The 21561-nt window shown below is 39.4% G+C and overlaps 1 protein-coding gene across 3 annotated transcripts; it reads right to left on the reverse strand.

Moving 5' to 3' along the window:
* Window positions 1-1959: 1959 nt before the first annotated feature.
* On the reverse strand, window positions 1960-21418 carry PROSER1 (proline and serine rich 1). 3 transcript variants are annotated; one of them, XM_019286342.3, is made up of 13 exons: window positions 21120-21418; window positions 17956-18021; window positions 17160-17228; window positions 16608-16702; window positions 15992-16085; window positions 15409-15519; window positions 14607-14690; window positions 13622-13700; window positions 11295-11390; window positions 11125-11169; window positions 7088-8849; window positions 6288-6435; window positions 1960-2254 (listed from the first exon to the last, which is right to left on the reverse strand). In XM_019286342.3, exons 1-13 carry the CDS (start codon window positions 21162-21164, stop codon window positions 2222-2224), a joined length of 2727 nt encoding a protein of 908 aa, XP_019141887.1. In that variant the 5' UTR covers window positions 21165-21418; the 3' UTR covers window positions 1960-2221. The 3 variants fall into 3 exon arrangements, with proteins under 3 accessions (XP_019141887.1, XP_010398667.1, XP_010398666.1); XM_010400365.4 differs by having other exon boundaries at window positions 1960-2281; XM_010400364.3 differs by lacking the exon at window positions 1960-2254 and adding an exon at window positions 3361-4959.
* Between the last annotated feature and the right edge of the window lie 143 nt (window positions 21419-21561).

The following is a 21561-nucleotide window of genomic DNA, read 5'->3' on the forward strand; positions in this document are numbered from 1 at the left end:
ACCCTCTCAAAGGAAAAGGCTGTTGCTTGTTATGTGAATAAAATTCATATGAGAGGTTTGACATAAAGCTGCATTCATTACAGGGCTGTTTTCAGTGGGAATTTGTTGTCTAGAACACCTGAAGATCTGGCTTCAGCTTCATTTTGCCCAAGTCTTCCTCCCTGCCAGTAATCACACTAGCCCCAGATGGGTCATTCAAAGCTGATTGTTCCCCAGAGAATCCTTTTTCAGTCTCACAGAGAGGAAACTACTACTCTGAACTGACATTTTAAATCCCACTGAAAGCCATAAGCATAGCTTGAAAAATCAGGATTTACATGTTTATTGCAATATGCTCCCTAAGTGTGACAATATTCATTTTAAGCCATTTGTAGAATTTTCCTCACTATTTGACTTCTGTACACTGAGCTGATCAAACCTCTTCAGGACAGATGCTTACTAGCAGGGTAGGAAGCATGAACAGTGACAAGAGAAATGTGGTTTAATTATTTCAGAAGCAAAAGCATAGTATGCAAAACTATCCCAACAAATTTTTTTTTCATTTTAGAGCAAAAAAAAGTTATTGAAAATAGCTTAATTCTGAGCCATTTGAATGCCACAGTTTACACTGCTGTTTATAGCATCAGATAAATGAGCAACATGTACTAAAAGTTAACAGACATAATTGCTCCCTGTTTATTGACAACTCCCTGAGGTGACTGTAAATATAGGTGAATAAAGCAGATGATGCTTTTTGTTTGTGTTCAGGAACATCACAGTATTAGTTCCTTCATTTTAACTTCAGTTGCACTTTTATTCCCTTCTCAAAATTTTGAAATCAAAGTCAGGGAGTTGCTAACACTTTCTCCTTGGGCCTATACTGGGGCATGGGTCCCAGAGTACTGTAAAACACTCAGAGAACAAAACACATGAAAGCTCTGGGGCAGAGCAGTTTACAAGCTGCAGGTTCACTGGTGCTGAACACTGGGGAGCTCCTGTGACACACGGCACAGCCACAAAGACTGAGTTCAAAGCTGCTTCAGCAGAACCTACTGACTTAGAAGTAACATCAGATGACTGTGGTTCAGACTGCTCACGGTTCTGCTATTTCTGCAGTTTTATATATGTGATATAGCTAAAGCCTTCAACTTCTATTCCAACAGCAGCATGAGGGCTCAGGTGAGACATGACCAGGTGCTTACCTGTAAGCACACCATTCGCCAACATTTCTCTGCACCAACTGCTACATTTACAAATGGCACCAGTCCTTTGCAGTGTCTCTAAAACATCCACTTGCTCCCACTTACCTCATGATCCAGTTATAGAGACTTAATCCACAGCCATTTCTAAACAGTGCTAATCCCAAAGGTGTGAAAAAGAATCATCAGGCAGTCCCCACATGAGATTTGCAAACAAAGTTGTAGGTTTGTCTTTTTCTGACCTTTTTAGGCCTATACTACTTTCCTTCCCATGCACTGGGCTTTGGCCAGTCTCTATAAATTTCTCATCTTAGTCCTTTCCTGGCCCTGAGTTCTGCCTACTTGCTTCAGGCTCAGCATTCCTTTCGCCCAGGTCAACATTAAGAAGACAGGACAGGACAGAGAGCAGATTAACAGTACTGTCCTGTTGCTTGTAGGAACATCCCCATATTGCTGCTCCTCATGAAAATGGCATCAGCTTTCAATAGCTGCAGATCTGGAGATGACAGAAAGCCCCCCTTTGGCCACTAGAGCATGAGTAAATATGAAAGAGCCATAGGTATTGCTCCTCTCTCAATACAGAAAGGAAGGCAATTCGCAAGAAAGTAACATTCATACCATGACAAGTTTTCAGGCCCAGCTAAACTGGGCACTCATTTGCAAACCACAGGAAAAGGATAGAAAATTACTCTGTTTCTCTCTCCTATTCACTGCATCTGCAGTTAAAGCACTTGAAAGAAACATTGAAACTTGTGTTTGCAAACACAGTCCCCGTATGTTCTTAGTTGTTGCAAAAGAGATTTTATTTCGGAACACTTCACCTTATCTTTTGCAGTCTGTCAATACATATGAAATAGAGCAGTAATAGGCAACTTGAACAGTGAAAAAAGTCATAGTTAGTCCAAAATTAAAGTCATTCAGCAAGAGTCCTCTCCCGGAACAGGCTCAGTTTAAGGTGGTTTGCCTCAGGAGCAGATGTTTCCTTGGCTGTCTAAAAATGGTGCTCAAGTAAGCATGAAAGAGCTCAGGACAAATCGTTTCCTTCAGAAATTCCAAGGCTGGGTCACAGCAGTTTGCTGCAATGCAGAACACAGACTTTATTCCTGAAGAGGGAAAACATTAATAAAAAACAATTTTACATCAGGAGAAATATTTTAAAAACTGAACTTTAATCCTAACCACTGGAGAGTTCCATTTACAAAATCTTTCAATATGATTCAATAGAAACCAGAAAACCCATTCCAGACATAAAAACTTCACAAATGAACACTTCTTAACCTATTCACTTGCCCAACACTGATGGGAGCATCAAATACTCTTCTCTGGTAAAGTGTGTGGACACCACCCTGTAACTACACTGTTTCAGGAGAAGAGCATTTAATATAGTGGATTTCACTACTTCTCACCTGTTTTCATTTGGAGAAACGAAGTTTGAGTCTCTTTGGCATCTGAGGTGTCCAATGCTCAGACAGGAACCCCCATACCCCATGGCTATTCAACAGGTATTTTTAGAAACAGAGGTATGAAATGCTTACTTTCTGACAAAACAGTACTACTTGCTTTTGACTACAGGGTGACGTGAATTAGTTCAAACTTTGATTGCTTGATGGGGAAACTAGGATTAAAATAGGATGTCAAACTCAGCATTTCAGTAAGGTTAGAAAACTCTTACTGACTTGGAACTACTTTACATTCACATCTAGGGGAGAAAAGCCAATTTGCTCTTGATAAGATACCTGTATCTTTATTTTCTCCAATAGATCTACAAAGAACATGTTATGGATAGAATGAGAAGCAGAGTAAAATGAAAGATGGTAGAGATCTCTTCCACAGATTTCTTAAGTCAAGATAGAAGGCACCAATTTTAAGAGCAGTTCAGAGTAGAGAATCATCAGAATTTAACAGGTTTCACAAACTAAAAAAATGTAAGGACACTATATTTTTTAGCTGTAACATAATATGTAAGTTTGATTATTAAAACGTCAAAAGATTTAAATTTTTCATCTAAAAACTTAATAGGATATTTCTAATGTCACTCTTTAGGAAGTCAATTTTATAATTTTGGACAGAATTCTGCATCATAAAGAAACAGCATAAGCAAGATCAAGCAGTAGAAGTATCTTAGTAAAAACAAGTTTATTCATTTGTATTTTAGGTAAATATGCAAATAGTCAGCAAAGACTTTTTGCCATGACTGTAAACTTTTTATTTAAAAAAATTATGTTAAAAACCAATACAGTAATTTCCATTAACGTTCTAAAAAAGTTTGTTCACATCTTGAAAGAAAATACATTAGCAACATCTCCCAGCAGAATCAATCTTTAAAAAAGTAAAACTCTAGGTGCAGAACATTTCTACAGTGTAGTATCCTCTACATTTTAATTTAATCACATGATTGAATATCATTCATCTCTATTGTCTCTAAACCATGATCAAGAGCATATCTTAAATAGACGATATTCAATGATGTGTTACACATTGCCACAGGTACTAACATTATTAGAAGAGTGCACAACTCAGTTTCACTAACAGAGCAAGACCTTTCTATATGCTGCATCGTAACAGTTAATTTAGCTATATGCCTTTAAAATCATGTACGTTTTCCAAGGAAAAATACTAAAAAAATCCATGGTCCAAATTCTGCTCCCACTTATACTCACAGGAAAACGTAAGCACCATCAAGTTGTAGTTTATAGCTGAAAAGCATTTAGAGAACCAGTTTGTTTGTGCGTATAAGGGAGAGAAGAACTTGCCCCATGTCTGTAAACATTCACGTAAGTCTGCAGTCAAAAGTGCCAGATAGGCAGCCTATCCGCAGTACAGATATTTCATTCAGAGGGGTGCTGGGGGCAAGGAGAATATTACAGAACGTTATTTTAGAGGCAAGTTAAAATGTTTTTATGTACTTTGGAAAGACATATTCTCAGCTAGCTAAACCATACTCCAATAAAACATAATCCACTTCTACCCAAATACAGTACAGCATCATTTCCTAGCTTTCATGTTCAGACAAAGGAGTACTCAATTCAGCAGCAAGCCCATGACAATATTTCAAAGCATAAGAAAATCCCCACACACCTCTGACCTACCCTCCCCTCAACATACTGCTGATGCTAACAGGAGATCCTCATACATAGGAAGAAAACATCTGAAAAGCCATAAACTGACCTTGATTTGTGCACACACAAGAAGTGTGTCTACACAAAAGGTCATCTACAGCTTTATTTGTCTAGTTTCAGTCTAGACTCAGTCTATATTAACCACGTATACCATACAAAACATAACAGAAGCATAGGTGCTTATACACACTATTAAGTATACTTGGTCTCCCTATTCAGTTTGACAGTCAATTGCCCTATTTACATAAATATCTGTTTGAATGTTCCTGATCCTGTAAGACACCAAACATTGAACTTTTAAAATTAAAGGAGAGTCAAGGATGCTCAGCAATTCACAGGATCAGACCCTGAATCAAATTGAATGCAATCACAAATTAAGTTTGACATCTGACACACCTTCCTGGAAACATTTTACCCTCATGTTTTCCCTTTCTTTCCTCAACTCAGACCATGCTCCCACTATCGCAGAGACAGCCTTCAAAGTGAATAGGATCAGGCTCTGTCAAGCAAACACTGCAGTCTTTAGAAATGCCTGGTATTTACTGCCATCCACTCTGGGGCAGACTTGTCTGCAATGAAAATGGTGTTCCTGGTGTTGATGGATAGTTAGCAAAACCTTCAGGCTGAGCTGTATAGTTCTCCAGAGCAGAAGCAGAATGCGCCTTAAAGGAAGATGATAAGTTAGGAAACAGCACTGATAAAAACAAGGAAACAAAAATCTAAATTAAGCAAAATTTCAGCCACAATACCAGTCCTACTCAAGCCATAACAAATGGATTATAATCTGAAGTGTGCAAAGAATAGAGATGAGCAATGCATCTATACACAGATGTTAAACTCTAGTGCAACTATTGCTCTGAAATACCAGAGAATGAAAAAAGCAGTTGGATTAAGGGGGAAAACAAAGAAGTGTTAATGGCATTTACTTTCCAGTGGAGTAAGCACCAGCTGATTTGGAAGGCATAGCTTAATCAGGAGCTATAATATTTTAGTGACTTTGAACTTTTCTACTCTTCATTGCTCAAGCAAGTAAGTGTTAATTTTAGTGACTGGATCTTATAAATAAGAAAAATTGTATTCTCTGAATGCAATCTGCATACATTTCTACAGAACAAATAGATTCCTGAGCTGCAAAAGCAGCATGGCCTAGGCAAAGTAACTTACTTCTTCCAATCCCCTGATATTTAAAAGACATCTGACAATATGCTGCACTCTGAACAGTACTTAGACACGTGCTCCATTTCAACAACTGATGTGTCACAGAAGAAAGAAAACATTAAGTCAAGACACTCAGCTCTCTCCTTTAGCATTTTGTAGAGAAGGAAAAGTTTTTTACAAGAATCCTTAATCTGTACAGAGGCTGCTTTTAACAAAGGACAAACTATACACATAAACACAAAGTCTGATTATAGTCTCAGTTAACTTATATAGGTTGATGGGTGAAACAAGCTGTTTCATGGACAATTGACAATGAAACTACGCATTACCCAAAGCCACTTCAAGCTTATATTACAATTCTATTTGTGGGAACTATCAAGAGAAAGGCAAAACCACAACAGACACAAATTCAAGACAATCTGATTACATGTGAAGAGGCACGTAACTCACAACAAAGGGTCCACAGAAATCTCTAAGTTACTCAAATGTAAGACTGGAACTGAGCACAAATTTTGCAATGGTATGGTCAGCTCATTAGATTTAACACAAGCCCAGGAAAAAAAAATAATTTCCACTACCTTTTCTTTTACTTCTTCCCATTTAACAAAGAGTTTTAGATAAGGTTTAGTCTCATTTATGAAGCATTGTACACTGGCCTTGAGTAAGAAGGTAATACAAGTAGGTTTTTATCATCATCCTTACAATCAGTTCTCACACAGGTTAGGGGTTTTTCGTCATTTACTGACTTAAACTAATCCCAACGAGTTAACAGGCAAATACATGCTCAAGAGGTCACTGGAAGAAGAACAGTATTAACAAATAGGCACGTTACCTGTAGTAGTGCTGACTGTGCAGCTGCACTGTGCTGCAATTCCTGTAAGGAAGATTGGGCGGCACTTTGGGGAAAGCCAGGGATACCAGGGAGAGATAAAAGACCAGGAAAAACTGCATTTCCTGGTGTCTGTAGTCCAGAAGTCAACCTGAAAGAATGTCAAAATGAGGCTATTATTAGGAACATCTTCACCATGTCTTATTCTGTTTCACTCTCTATAAGCTTATGTCTGCATAAAATACAAAAGCACTTCTTTTTCTAAATCTCATGAAGGCCAGAATTTCTAAACCGAAGTACAGTCTTTACCCACCTAAAAATTATTCATAAACACACAAGATTGTCTGGAACACACTTAAGGGGAATCAGAATTTCTGTTTTGTACCTAAACTGTGCCTACAGTTCACACGCAAAAACAACCTTACAGACAAGAATTTATGCTGAGTACTTCCTTAAAACATCTGAGATATTGTCTGCTGTTACTTGTATGTGTTAATGGATGCCCACGTGGAATCTATTCTTGTAAAAGCCTAGGAGGTGCCAAGTATCCTCATCTGGGAAATAAAATCACTGAGCATCTCACTGGATTAGACTGTTGTAACAAGGACTATTGAGGCCAACCTATTTAGTCACTACCCTATCAGCTTCTAAAGACAAGTGGAAATCTAGTAGTGAACTAACTTTAAAAATTATCTGCAATTAGTAACTACGAGTGAAAACATTGTCTACACACCTAAAGTAAAATCAGCTTTGCTCAAGAGAAAAAGAAATAGTTCTGGCCTCCTTCAGAAACAGTAACATACCCAGCCTGCGCAACAAGTGCAGAGTTGAAGTTTGAGCTAAAGGCCGAGGCAAACCCTGGCAGGACCGGAGCTGGAGATGGGGCTGTGGCAGCTGCTGGCAACGGTGCAACTGCTGCTACTGCAGAAGATGCCTGGAGGCCAGGGAAAGAAGGGAGAGCAGGAGTGACAGAGGGTGTGTTAGAGACAGGAAAACCAGGGAAGGATGGGTTTGATGATCCCAGAGGTCCCTGGGCAACGGAAAAAAGGGAAGGGACAGCACTGGACAAGTTAAGCGAGAAGGGTGGAGCGGAGACTGCTGCGGAGGCGGCGAGTCCTGAGAGTACGGCGGCGGTGGAACTCACATGGGGGGCGGACACGGCTGAAGCGGTTGTAGCCGGAGTGGCCAACAGAGACCCTGGGAGAGTGACGGGTGGGGTCAGTGCTGGGTTACCAGTAAAAGCAAAGTTACTGGTTAGAGACGTGAAAGGAGGGAGGCCATTGAACACAGGGGCAATGGGAGCAGAGGAGCCATGTGGGGCAAGGGAAATGGAAGCCAGAGAACTGGAGTTGTTCAGAGGAGCACTCAAAGAGGAGAGCCCTGACAGCGCTGGGTTCAGGGAACTGGGTAAGCTGACTGGCACTGAAGCTGCTGAGGTGTAAGCACGCCCAAGCCCTGACAGTCCTAAAGTGCCATGAGAAGGGCTGGCTGAATGAGAAGGACCTTTGAAGGCTGACAGGGTAGGACTCATGGGTTCTGTTTTGACCAGAACTGGGATACTGGTGGCAGCTGGGGCTGATGAAAGCTGCTGGTCAGGATTAGTAGGACTTGTGCCATGCAAGAGGGAGGCTGATGAGCCACAGTTGACTGGCATAATTGATGGTGAAGTGGTTAAAGGTGACTGTGCAGGCAATGTTGGAGGAGTGGAACTAGAATTGGCTACAGATGGGGATGGAAGACCTGGAAAAATAGCCAGCCCAGGTGTGGAGGAGCGCTGTGGGTTGGGGGTGGCTGATGGAGTGTAAGATTTGTTGACAGAGGAAGTGGGTGGGTCAGAGCTTTGATTAGCAAGAGCAGATAAAGAAGCAAGCTCACTTGTCACAGCAGAAGGTAAAGCAGATGAATTGATTAATGAAGTGTCATTTGATGTCAGAAATCCCTTTAAGACAGACAAAATTGGGTTAGGCAAGCTTAGTGAGCCAGGAATGGTAGTGGCAGGAGAATTAGCAATTGTAGATGGAACAGGACTAGAAATCCCTTGGGCATTGGGCGGCAAGGACAAAGGGAGGCCAGCAAAAACTGATGACAATGGAGCAGGATTATTAGCAGAAGCAACTGAGGAGGTTGCAGAGAACGGGAGGCCAGCAAATGGTGTAGCAGCAGATGCGAAAACTTCAGTAGGTGCAGGTGTGGCACATGGGGTGGAGGAACCTTGCGGAGCGGGCATAGCAGCGGGGATAGAAGCCAGCCCAGAGAAAACTGCGGGGATAGGGGTAGAGGTTGCACTCTGAACAGATGTGACAGGAACACCAGGCAATGAAAGGGATTTGATGACAGTAGGGGTTGGGGTGGATGGCTGAGATGTATGGATGGAAGAGGAGACCTGTCCTGGGAAAACAGGAAGGACAGGGGTAGACATGTTCATCCCAGAGATGAGTGGAGTTGCAGGTGCTAATGGATGGCTTATTGCCTTGACAGGCGATGGGGTAGGGACTGGAGTAGCAGCAGGTGTTGAAGGATTAGAACCATGAGGAGTAAAGAGCTGATTCACTTGTGCAGAGAAAGCTGCAAAGAAACAAAACCAGTAAGAATACTTGAAACTGTCAGAAATGTTTGAAATCAACAGAAAAACATTTTATACAGCATTTCAAAATATGACATACAGGCAATAGCTAACACACAATGTTTACATATAAACAATGAACAGCAGGGCCTATGAAAACAAACCAGAAAGGTACACACAAACACATCACACAAATCGTACACCATGTGGGCTAACACTCCTTTATAAAACACTCTGTGACATCTGCTACCTCTTCATGATCTCATGCAAAACAGTTAGAAACTCAAATATACTCTGTAACAACATCTAAGTGATACAGGTGAACACCCTCCCTCTGGTCCCTAACATTTGGCAGTACCCAAACCAGATCTAATATTCCATCAGCATCAGATCACCTGGGCTCCTCTGCATCCATTCTCACTGAAGGTCAGAATTTCCTTCAGAACCAGTTAATTCAATGTATCATGATTTCAGAGAAGTTTAGTCAACAACTGAAGAAAGCTGATTTCAGGTGCTGGTAGTTTTCTTTCCTTCAAAATCAGGTCATTCTCTTCACTGTGCTTCCTTCAGATTTTGATTCTAAGAAGGTACACTTTTAAATTCATGTATCACACTACAGTATTAAACTAACATTGGCACTTGACTTTATCAACAAGTATTTCTAGGAGTCTTTAGTCAGGTGTCTGTAATAAAGGCAATCACCTGCCACTAAAAGTATCAGCTTATGTCAATCCTACAAAGTAAGTTAGAGACATCAGTCAAGCTGCAGGAAAACAGGCAGGCACGCTGTGAATGGGGAGGTGGAGATTAATGGAAAGGAGCTGCATTTATGAACATGGGCATGTCAAGAGTCCCGATATGCCTGCCTCTAGTTTCCTGTAGAACATGAATATGTTAATAAATCATCCCTCTCAAGCAAACCTTGTGCTTTATTTTACTTTCAGAATATTCTGTTCAACTGTAAGCAAGACACTGATCCAACCAGTCAAACTCATCACCCATAACTCTCTAACAGCCTAAATGTCTCTCTTGCCTGAATTCTACATATAATTCTACACATAAATCCAAAAAAGTAATCTCTAAAATCTTGGACCTAAGCTGGTATGACAAACTCCCATTCTTGTGTATGTTGAAACTCTAAAACTAGCAAGTCTGCAAACAAACTATTTCCTTTGACATATTTTTTTCAAAAAAACCCAGACTGCCCAGCTCTGGATTCTGTTCTTTCCTCTTTCTGTTTCCAAGCTGAAGACTCTCCTAAAGATCACAGTTATTTAATCCTGACAGCCAAGATAATCACCAATGAAATACAGCTGCAATAGAACTCAGAGTTGTTGCTGAATTTGTGCTCCTAAGAGAATATTTCATTCCTTACACTGTATTCATTTAGCTGCATTAACTACTTTGTAAAATACATGCACACTTAAAGAGGGGTACATAAGAATGAAGTGATTCTCAAAACATTTCTGTAGAACCATCCCTGGACATAGAGAAGGAAAGACAAAACATAACTTTTTTTTTTTTGGCCCCTAGGAATATTTACAGTAGATAAACTTATCACAGTCATTTTATCTATTTGCAGTATTTGTTAATATGTCTGACTTAATGGCCAGTAAATTCTCTGTTTGGATTTGTCAAATCTAACAAAGTATTATCAAAGCCTGTTTATAAGTAGTTCCTAATGGGATTTATTATTATGCTTTGTACTAATTGTACAAAGCACCACACAAATAAAAACAATAAAAAATGCACAACTGTCTTTGTAAAGGGAACAGAGGACCTTACAGGGTAAGACAAAAGTGCAGGTAGACATAGTTGGATCTAACACTCTGGGATAAGACATTCAAAAATATCTAAATCTCTCTTGTATTACTACCTTCTTATTGCAACTGATCTATGAAATTAAAATGTCAATGGCTTTTCCAACAGACGTCCACAGTTTTAAAAATTGCAAAGATTTACTGAAGTATTTAAGTGCATGACATTGCAAAGGGTATTTTGATTTCGTTTTTAACATGATTTCTCACATACTTATATAATGAAGAATATAAAAAACTTTGGTAAGCTAACACAAAAGAATTGTAATGTTTCCATGCTTCTAAGTGACAAATTTCTGACGATTTTTTTTCTCCACTCTCAAGAGATCCTATTCCACATACTTAGCAGCTACATACTTAGAAGCTTATGAAGATCCCACTAAACAAATTGTTAACATTTTCTGAACAAATAACAAAGATACAATCAACACAAAAACCCCCCTGTGGATTTGCAATTTACCTTGATTTTGTGAAGGTTTTGCCTGGCTGGAAAGGTCTTCATTTTCTAAACAGAGAACCGCAACTTGTTATTGAAAAGCAAATGACACTCCAGCAGTGAATGAATGATCCACTCCCAACAACGAATCAGGAAAATCAGCATGAATATTTTTAAAGATATGCATGCTTTACCTGATGCCACTTGATTAGTAGTGTATGGTGGAGGAGCTGGTAAGCCTGGAGCTATGACATTGGCCATTGGAACTAAGCCAGCATTGTTGTAAGCACCTAAAATAACAAAGGCAATACACATCCCCATTGTCAGAAGAATCTGTATCTAGATGAACCAGTAAGAATCGTCTCCTTTAAAAGAACATTTTCAAGACTGTAAGACATTCCTTCATCAAAAAGCTAGACCAGTTAATTATTCAGGCTGGATGTTGGCTTTTGCCAATGTCTGCCTGAATGGCATGCATTGTGATCCAAATTTTACTAAGGGCAATTCTCTTGAGAGAGCCTGAAAAAGTCAGGTTTCAATTCCTTTCAGTTCCATTTTGCCTTAAAAAACTCAAAGGAGAGGAGTGATACAGAGTGTCTGCAGCATCACTGGTTCCATTCCTATTCCTAATTTAAAGGCTGTTGCAACTTCTTCTTCAACATTAAAGCTGGACAAACAAAGGAGCCAATCACAGATCAGTAACCATGACCCTTTAACACTAGCCAGAAAATACAGAGAAAAATGTCCCATCTCAAATACTTAATCTAGTATTCTTCAATAATCCTTTAAATGCTAAGAAATTCAAGTGGGTTAACAAACTATTTCAATATAAAATTTTTACAGCAATTAATGTATTAAAAATACCTTTTTTCCTCCCTTATTTTTTTGAGCAACTTAAACTGTTGTATTGCTGTGGTATACAGTTCTGATGAAACACATATGAATTTAAATTGCAGGAACACAAACACACTTCATAGTGGCCCTGAATTAATAGTTTAAGAGCATAAGAACTTAGTCTTCATGGGCAAAGGTAGCACTTGAACAATACTGAAAGTGCAGCAATTTGTCATATGCAACTCCTTTCTGATTTCACACTTTCACAGCAATTCCACCTGATGTTAAGATTTCTTGCACGACCTGAAAATCAGAAAAGCCACTAACAATCACTTCATCACCCAGGAATGAAATGTTCAAGAGGCAGAAAACAATTCATCATTCTGACCAGTGACTGAAAACAATCACATTCAATAGTTTCAGGTCAGCATCTGCAATCTCATTAAACACACACACACATGTATATCATTTTACCAGTTATGAGTTCTGTTGTCACAAGAGCTTTCTTACAAAATATGCTGCAGCCTAATAAGGCCCAGAAACCTCAAAAGCTGTTTCATATCCTAAACCTGTACTAATATTTATATCCTTTCACAAGCCAAATTTTGTGCTTTAAGATACTTTGGACAGGATTTATTTAATATAAATTTGAGCTAGTCTGCAAGTTTGCTGTACAGTTTCTTGGCAACAAGTAATTTCCTGGGCATAAATAATCAATCAGTCTTAGTTTAGCCACTAGTAGTGCCCATTTTTCTAAAATGGCTATAAAAAGTCTTGCAGACATCAAGTTGATTAGATGACTCAGCCTTCAGCACGCTAGGAGTTCTGCTTCACTTTCTTATCAACTACCTGAAAAACTCCCTGAAATCCCCAACATCAGTGAAAAGCAAGCATCCTAACGAGAGCACTCCTTGTTTTGCAGTACAGAATCTCAAGATGAGAAAAGCCTTTCAGCTGCCAGATCCAAATTTGACTACTTTACGTATTCTAAGCTTTCTTCCAAAGAAAGGGCAATTGCCTTGCTCCCTTCCAAAGATGTCTGGAATCAAACAATTGATGCAGCAGAGCAAAGAGAGAGGAGCTTACGAATAAAGGCTCAATCTTACCTAAGGCACAAGGCCAGAAACAGACCAATAGCAGGAAAAGGCAATCACTATTTCCCTTCTGAGACTGAAATCTACTTTTCTTTTAGGAAACTGTTTGCTCTCCATTATGATGGAGAGAAGGCAAAGCTGAAGGCAACTGAGAAGCAGATTATAGCCCTTCGGCAAGTTCCTACACAGTTCCACCCAATTCAGGGCTGTGGCTGGCCATATCCCAAGTTGGGTTCTACAGCAACAAGCCAGACTTGTCAAGCCAAAGCCCAAACCTTGGTCAAACGTTACAACAAAGCCAAAGCCCTAGTCTTGTCTAACACGCACAATGCCTCCCATAAATTAAATACTCTGTCATCAGAAAAGGATTGTGAATTTTTCTTATGGATGTTGGAAAAATAAGTCAATATAGTTCTCTTTTAATCAATTCTGCTGTCATGATAAGAAAAGGTAGAAACCAGTACCCAGAGCATGCTTGGAGAGCAGAAGCCAATTTCAGAGATGACCATGGTCAGAGAAACTGACACTTGACACATTACTTAAAAGGCAAATGCATGAAACAATAGCATCAAGCTAGAACACAGAAACCTTACTTGGTGCAATAGTTGCATGTGGCCGACATGGTGGGATGGGGTATGGAACTGGTTTGTGTGGATTGTACGTTGATGGAGCCTACATAAACAAAAAACAAATGGGAAAAGCAATAGTGAAAGCATTACCTAATGTTTCTCAGACAAAAAGCTAACTTTCAGATACTACTACAGACAGGCATTCTTCACTACAAATATATGTGACACAAAATTTCGTCATAATATCCATAGTGACTGCAACTATTTCGCTCTTTCTGAAAAGAGTGAAGCAAACATCACTAGTATACCTTTGGATTTTAATATAAAACTGAGCACAGGAGGGAAAGGGAACTCCTTTCTGCCTTGCAATTCTCACACTCTGCAGTCTTGGACTGACTTCTCATTTTAAATGTTTAGCACATTTAAAACTACCAAATATTTCTGAAAGTACCTATGCCTTTAAAATAATATAGCTTTGTGGGAAACATCTCATAATAAAAGTGGTAATAAAACATTTGGACAATACTTCAAAGTAGTAACAGGTGCAACTGAAAGTTTGTCCCACATGCTTAAAAATTTTGAAATACACATCAGCTGTGTTGTCAAGAAACATGAACCTCTAAGGCACTGCTGTAATTCAAGTTTTAAAGATGGAAACATTTTCTGTGTTCATGTGAGAAATCCTCAGAGAGGAGCTCATAATGGACTACTAAAAATGCTTTTAGTTTTCTCTTCTGCTACCGCAATTTAAATTCTGTCTTCAAACGCACATAGTTTGCATCTAGTAGAGGATCCTCCCCCCCGACAGATAAAAACTAGAGCTCATTTTCAAGCTAAATAAAAAAATACTAGGTCATATTCATTATAGAAGTTTAGCTTCAATTAAATTGCTGCTCTACAGTCTTCTGGCAACATAACAGAATTTTATAACAAAGCCTCGGTCAATTGGCTGGTGGTTGTTTTGGGGTTTTTTCAAAGTTTCATTTATTTATGAATTTATTAGACATACTGGTTTGGATGGTCCAAGTATACGGGCTGCTATTCCCTTTCCTTCATTAGTACACTCTTCTGTGTCCTTTTTGATAGGGGTTCCCTGAAACAAAAGAAAATTAAGCCAAGCATTAATTTAGAACCAAATCTTGCTGTACAATTTCTGCCATATTTTTTTTTTCCTGAACTACATCTGAGTTTGTGAACATTCTGAAAGTAACCGTGTTTGTCAGGAAAAAAAAACAAAACCAACAACCAACTGTTTTAGGCTTGTAAAGTAATGAGTAAGAGCATTCCAATAGCTTGGTTTGTAACACTGAGCTTTTTTAAAGAGAGGCATTTTAAACAGTACATGTTGATGATGAAATTCTGCATTTTGACTTGTGGACATGATAACACTAATTTTGCTGTCCCTTAAGTGTTCACATGAAATGCTTAACATGCTTGTTTAGGAGCCACACTAGGATTAGCAGTAGTATAGCAGTGACCCTATTAGGTCACCTTATCAACATACCAGTAAAGCTCTTGACACCTCTCCTGATTCTGCCAAACATTGCTAGAGTTTACAATGTTTTCCTGATATGAATAATGTTTTATTTATGAAGTAATCTTTACCTGAAGCAGCATAGAAACAATAGGCAAATAAAAATAATGCAAGTTCCCTATAAATGTGGAATGGGGTAAAACAAACCCAACAAACGCACTTTGGTTTTGATTCCAGTCCTCCTTCCATGTATATGAATTCTGGGTTTGGTTATACTACAATGAACCTTAAATCAAGGGTTCATTTGTGAAAAGCAAAAGCATAGGATTGTGCTTACTGGAAAAATTCCATTTATGCGGCTTGGTTTGCCCTTGGGATAAGGATTGCCAGGAATCATGCCACAGGATGATATCATAGCATGAGGAGCCTTACAACCTGTTTTTGAAGCCTGCAAAATAATCAAGAAAGAACATCATTTGCTATCAAATTCAATGTTCTAAAGAAACTAGTTACTACTTTATGACATTTAGACTGCATGAATCAACCTACATGGAACAATTGGAGTCTGTGTCTCAAGTCTTATTCCAAATAATCCAAATAGTATAAACTTCTACCAAAGTCCACCTCTGCTTATACTGAACTTGGGCTTAAGCACTTGGTGTTCTCTCAAACAAACAGTTTCCTCCGGCACTGGTTGCAATTCTGTGCCCCTTTTTCCGTATGTTCCTAATGCCTGACAGAAACTTCCCCTTTTGTTGCACGTGCGTCACACAGCTCTTATCTTTTTGCAGTTGCTTGTTTCAGTTTGTCTCCCACCAATAGCTCCCAGAAGTCCTCATGCTAAGCCCTGGCCCCTCAGTGACCATAAGGATGTAAACAGAATCCTAATAGAACCAAGGATAGTAGTTTATCTTGATTACCTGTTCGAGAATTCTTCTGCATCTTTTCTTCTCTGACATATTAATTCTGAACAGATCTTCAATAAGGCGATAATTCTGAGCATCAACAATGTTGCTGTAAAGGTATTGACAGACAATTACTGCCATTGCCTTTGCATAAGCTGAAACAATGCACCACTGCAAAGTGGCCCACACTTACTGAGCCACTACCCAACAGTACATTAAAAAAACATAATTAGTTCAAATTATAATATTACTATTGAAGTAAAAACCCCTGGCTTAAATATGGTAATTTTTTTTTCTGATATCCAGTCTAAACCTACTCTCAGTGTGAAGCCATTCCCCTTGTCCTGTCACAACACTCCAGCTCTCTTGCAGGCCTCCTTCAGGTACTGGAAGGCTGCAATTAGGTCACCCCAACTTGTTCCAGGCCGAACAAACCAAATTCTCTCAGCCTTATGTCTACTTCTACAATGTCTACTTCTAATTACTCTATTGAACAGCCCCATCAGTAATGGACATGTGCTTTACCTTAACCAGACACAGTGCTTCCTTCTAGGAGTATCTGAAGTTTTATATCCCCAAACACGAGATAAACCAATATAAGTTATGGAAATAAAGCACAAGAGATACTTACGAAGCTAAGATTTCAAGGGCAATAAGTTTATCTTTACTGAATGTGAAGCAGTTGAGAATATTAACTATTTTTGATGCTGGAACTGCCACTATTTTCTGATAAGAAAGAAAAAATGTGTGTATAAAATAAGGCAGCACAACTATTTTAAACTCAGAATACAACTCAGTAACATATTCATATGGTGTATTTCAGTGAAATTTTAATAGCCTCTCCCTCCCATTGGGAAGGAGACTCTACAGGCTAAATTACAAACAAGCAGCTCCAAAAAGCACTCACCCAAAGCAAAGAAATCAGGAGAGTTAACAATAGTTACAAAGGGTTACATCTATTACTGAGATACACAGGAAAGTAAAAGTCACTTTAGTCAGAAAAGATACCCTAATTTTAAGTATGAAGTTTCATAGCTTGAAACCACTGAAGAAGGAGATGAAGAAGAAACTTTGAAGATTTTAAAGGGTAGATTGACTCATCAGTTGAAAAGGAGGTGTCATAAAATTAAAATGACATTAGGAGAGCAAATTTATTCCAAAAGATTATGTCACAAGAACTTACATGTTGTAAAGCCTTTATTGCCTTGAGCTGCGGTTCTGCCCAGGAGAAGTATCTCAGTAATTCAACAACCTGCAACAGTAAGGCCTTCAATTAATCTTTTAGATATATTAAAAATGTATGCTAATAGCATCAACATGACCTTTCCACTTTTCTAGCACAGTGGTATACTGCTAAAAAATATCTGTATGTCTGTGTGTTTGATTGTTGGTGCCTACCAGCATCTAACCTTTTTATTTCTAAGTAGGCACCTAAAATTCTATTTTATGAGATGAAGATTTTCTATGGAAATATTTCAAATACTTACTTTTCTACATATATTTGCATATATGCATAACAATGCCACTGTTTTAGAATAAGTAAAAAAAAAAATCAAGTATCTCTGAAAAAGCTTATCAACAATCAGTATCCCAAACAGCATATTCCCAAACATACACCAAAAAAAGCCAGCAGGAAAAGAAACAGGAAAAAGAAAATCTATGTATTATCATATTATACATTATTACTACATCTCTATTTAGACAATACATGAAAAATAATCCTAAATTCCATTAAGATAAATTTCCACCATTTTCCTGACACAATAAAAATAAAAATGTAGTGATTTTGATGACAAAGCAACTTGGAGCTCTTTTTAATAGTGTCATGCTGATATAATAGTAAGGAATTAAATCTCCTCAGTTAATCAATATGAAAAGCTAATATGATCAGCCTCAGTATGACTGGCAACAATCTGTTTGTATTACTGAATACCCAAAAACAAAAGCTCCCATTAAACCCATGACAGTGTTGACTTTACCTGTTCACTGGAAAAGTATCCATGAACATATTCAATAGCTTTTAATTTGTACTCAGTCAATACAGCCTAAAAGATACAGAATAAAAAAGATGCATGATTAGTGACTCAAAATTATAATTTTAGCACAACCATCTGCTAATCTATTAATCTAAAATCTGCCCCTACAAAGTGACACTTCTATCAACTGCACTGCAGCACTTTGAAGCAAAAGTACATTCCTTAGGTAATTGAGAACAGGGAAGAGCAGAAATACTTGATTAAATTCTTCTGTTAAAAAAATACTCATTTTTTAATTTACTTAATTTTGCTTTTTTGTTGTTGCTTATAACTGAGAGAACATCATCACTCTCTTTTTGCTCCAGTGATTTACGTCAACTTTCAGTTAAACAAGATAACACAGTTGATTATTCAGGCAATCTTTTTGCACGGCCCCTGTAAACTAAGTAGCAAAGTATTTTACCTCAGCGAATTTATGAAGAAATTGGATAATGAGCGTATACAGACAGAATTAAATATACAACAAAGCTTGCACCAGAGATGGATGCTGTCTTACCATCATCCTCACACATTTCAAATTTTAACATGCAGTCATACAAAACAAACAAGGCACAGTACTTTAATGCAGCACTGGCCTTTTGACTTTGTGGCAAGACAGTTTTGTTGATAACCATGTGAGCTGTCTAATAGCCAGGACTTCCTCCCTCTCCTGTACTCAGCTCTCTGTGACAGGTACAAGATGTAAAGAAGACTGCTAACAGCTGAATTCCTGCCCCAGGCTGCTGAAAACACCTTTCTTCCACAGTTTCCAAGTTCCCCCTCTGATGCTAGATCTTGTGTATTCTCAAACCACCTTTAGCTTTATCCCCACACCCACTTCTATCCTTCTCCCAACAGCCCTAAAATCTACCCTCACCCTTGCTTTTTTGTTCCTGTCCCTCCACATTGACAGACATGGTCTCCAGCACTGCAGCTTGACTGTGAGTGAGTAGCAAAGGTGCACAGAAATCCACTTAGATACTGTTTGAGGCAACCTTCTTCCCTTCCATACCTCATTAACAGACAAACACAGACACACTGCAGTCACAGGGGAGAAAGAATTTCTCCCTTCATGCTCATTTTTTCTTCTGTCCTTTCCTCCTCTTCATGTATTTTGAAAAAAAAGCAGGGTATGTCATATTTTTTACCAAAACAAATGTTACTTTTCCTTCTTAAATCAACAACTGAATGACTTTGTAACAAGAGCACAAACAGAAAGCACTGCTATGCATATTTATGGAAGGAACAAACAAACAAAACCCCCAAAGTTTATTTTGCTAGTAATTGTAAATACATATAGTGAAAAACAGAAGTAAGCTAAGCATGAAGACATTTAAATAATTGTTCTTGCTAAATGTGGGACTGAAAATGGAACATGCCAACACAACAAACTTGCAAATCACATAATAAAGAAGGTTCTACCACAGAGGTAGAAATGAAGCTTAAACAAAAACATAGCAACAAAGACACAAAATCAGCATTTGGACCATGAATGTTACACTGCAACAGCACAACTATTATTAACACAGCACAGCACTGACCCTTAGATCAACAGCAAGGTGGAATACAGGAATAGAGGCAGATAACATAGAGGAAACATAATTGCCTAAAATCACATGTCTAAACCCTTTTGTCTGAAGTCTTTAGTAATCACAGAGCGTATTCTGAAGGACTGCACTGCAGTCATATAATTGAAGCACTACTCCCTCCCACCATCAATTATCAGAGAAAGCATTCATGTGCAAGTCGTTCCTTGATTTTTTTTTCGTTCCCAGATTTTGCACTCAAATTCATAAGTTGGGAGGGAAGTCCTCATCCTGAAATATCTTAGACTGTCATGTTTTCAGCTGTTTTATAAAGGAGACTTTATAACCATGACCTTATGCAAAAATGTAGTTGTGACAACAAAGACTCACCCCTGGGGCTTCTGTTGAACAGTTCTATACCACAATATGGTTTTATACCTCAATATGTTGCAAAACAATAATACTGCAATTGCAGCTGTCACTGCCTCATGCCGAAGAGAAACTGAACTGAATCTCAGCTCCAGTACCCGAGTCCAAATAAAGGAAATTTACCTCTCCTAGAGAAACCAACATAACAAAAAACCCCACTTATTACGAAAAAGCTATGGATCGCTGTTCTGCCACGAGTAATCTCATCTAAAACAAGCCCCTCATCGTCACACCAAGACAGTTTCAGCAGGTTAACTGCTCTACTGTGACTCTTAAAAAACCTCTGCTTAACTGCAACAAAATACATCCTCACAGGTTTCTGCTTCCTAGGCAAAACAAGAAACATTAATCTCAAAGGTTCTGATTTTTAATCTCTCCTTTTCTCCTTCTACCAATTTGGGGAAGTGTGCCAACCACTAACTTCGAGCTTTCCTGTTAAAAGCAGGCCTCTTGTGCAGAGAGGAACCAGAGCCCCGCCAGACACGAGGAAGCCCAGGTTTGTATCTCTGCTCCCCACAACTAGCAGTACTTGGCTCGGTGAGGTTTTAAACAGGAGATGCAGAAGCACAGCTTAGAGCTCATATCAAAATGCAGACTTAACACCCCAGAGGAAGAAGGTGGGCACACACTCCTGAACTGTGGGAGAAGTGACTTCCACAAGGACAAAAGAGTGCAGCTTAGGAATCAGCATTCTCACGTCCTATTTGTGCGCTGTACCTCCTAAATCAGTGTATAAGAGGTGGATACTTCACACTGACACCGCTCGGGCCAAGCAAACGCAGCCCCTCCCTCGCAAATAAGAGGTGCTTGGCTACTTTGTTTTCATTTCTCATCTTCCTTGGAAGAGAAAATGCTGCAGTAATCTTATCCAAGTGCTAATTTCAAACGACGACTCAAGATCATCCAGTCCCGACACCCTCTGCCATGGGCAGCGACACCTCCCACTAGACCGGGTTGCCCAAGGCCTTGTCCAACCTGGCCTTGAACATTGCCAGGATTGGAGCATCCACCACCTTCCTGGGCAACCTGTTTCAGTGTCTCACCACCCTCATAGTACAGAATTTCTTCTTAATATCTGATCGAAATGTTTCCCCCTTTCAATTTGTAGCTATTAGTCCTTGTCCGATAGTCCATCACCAAATGATTAAACTAACACACAAAACGAGAATTTACCTTCCTAATTTCATCCAGCACGGTTTCAAATGATTTCTTATCCATCTCGATTATTTCATTCAATGTCGACACTTAAACGTGGAGGAAATAATACTAGTAATAAAAAAAAATCCTAAGTGTCTTTAAGCATACAGGAAAAAAGGATTTAAAAAAAAAATAAAAATGCCGGGCACGGAAGGCGGCCCGGGCTGTCGCCGGCCCCGGGGATGGAGCTCTGCCGCTTCTGCAGCGCCGGACACAGAGACAAAGGCGCCCGCCGGGAGCCGCCCGGCGCGCCCGCTCCCCGCGCGTCCCGCGGGCGCTCCGGCGGGAGAGGGCGGCGCGGGGCGCAGGGGCCCCGGCAGCGGCAGGAAGGGCGGCAGCGGCGGCCGCCCCGCTCAGCACGCGGCACCGAGGCCCGGCCGGCCCGGGGCGCCCCCGCAGCGCATCGTTCGCGGCGGCG

The sequence above is a fragment of the Corvus cornix genome, chromosome 1 (assembly GCF_000738735.6).
Source record: "Corvus cornix cornix isolate S_Up_H32 chromosome 1, ASM73873v5, whole genome shotgun sequence".
In the NCBI taxonomy this organism is placed as follows: domain Eukaryota; kingdom Metazoa; phylum Chordata; class Aves; order Passeriformes; family Corvidae; genus Corvus; species Corvus cornix.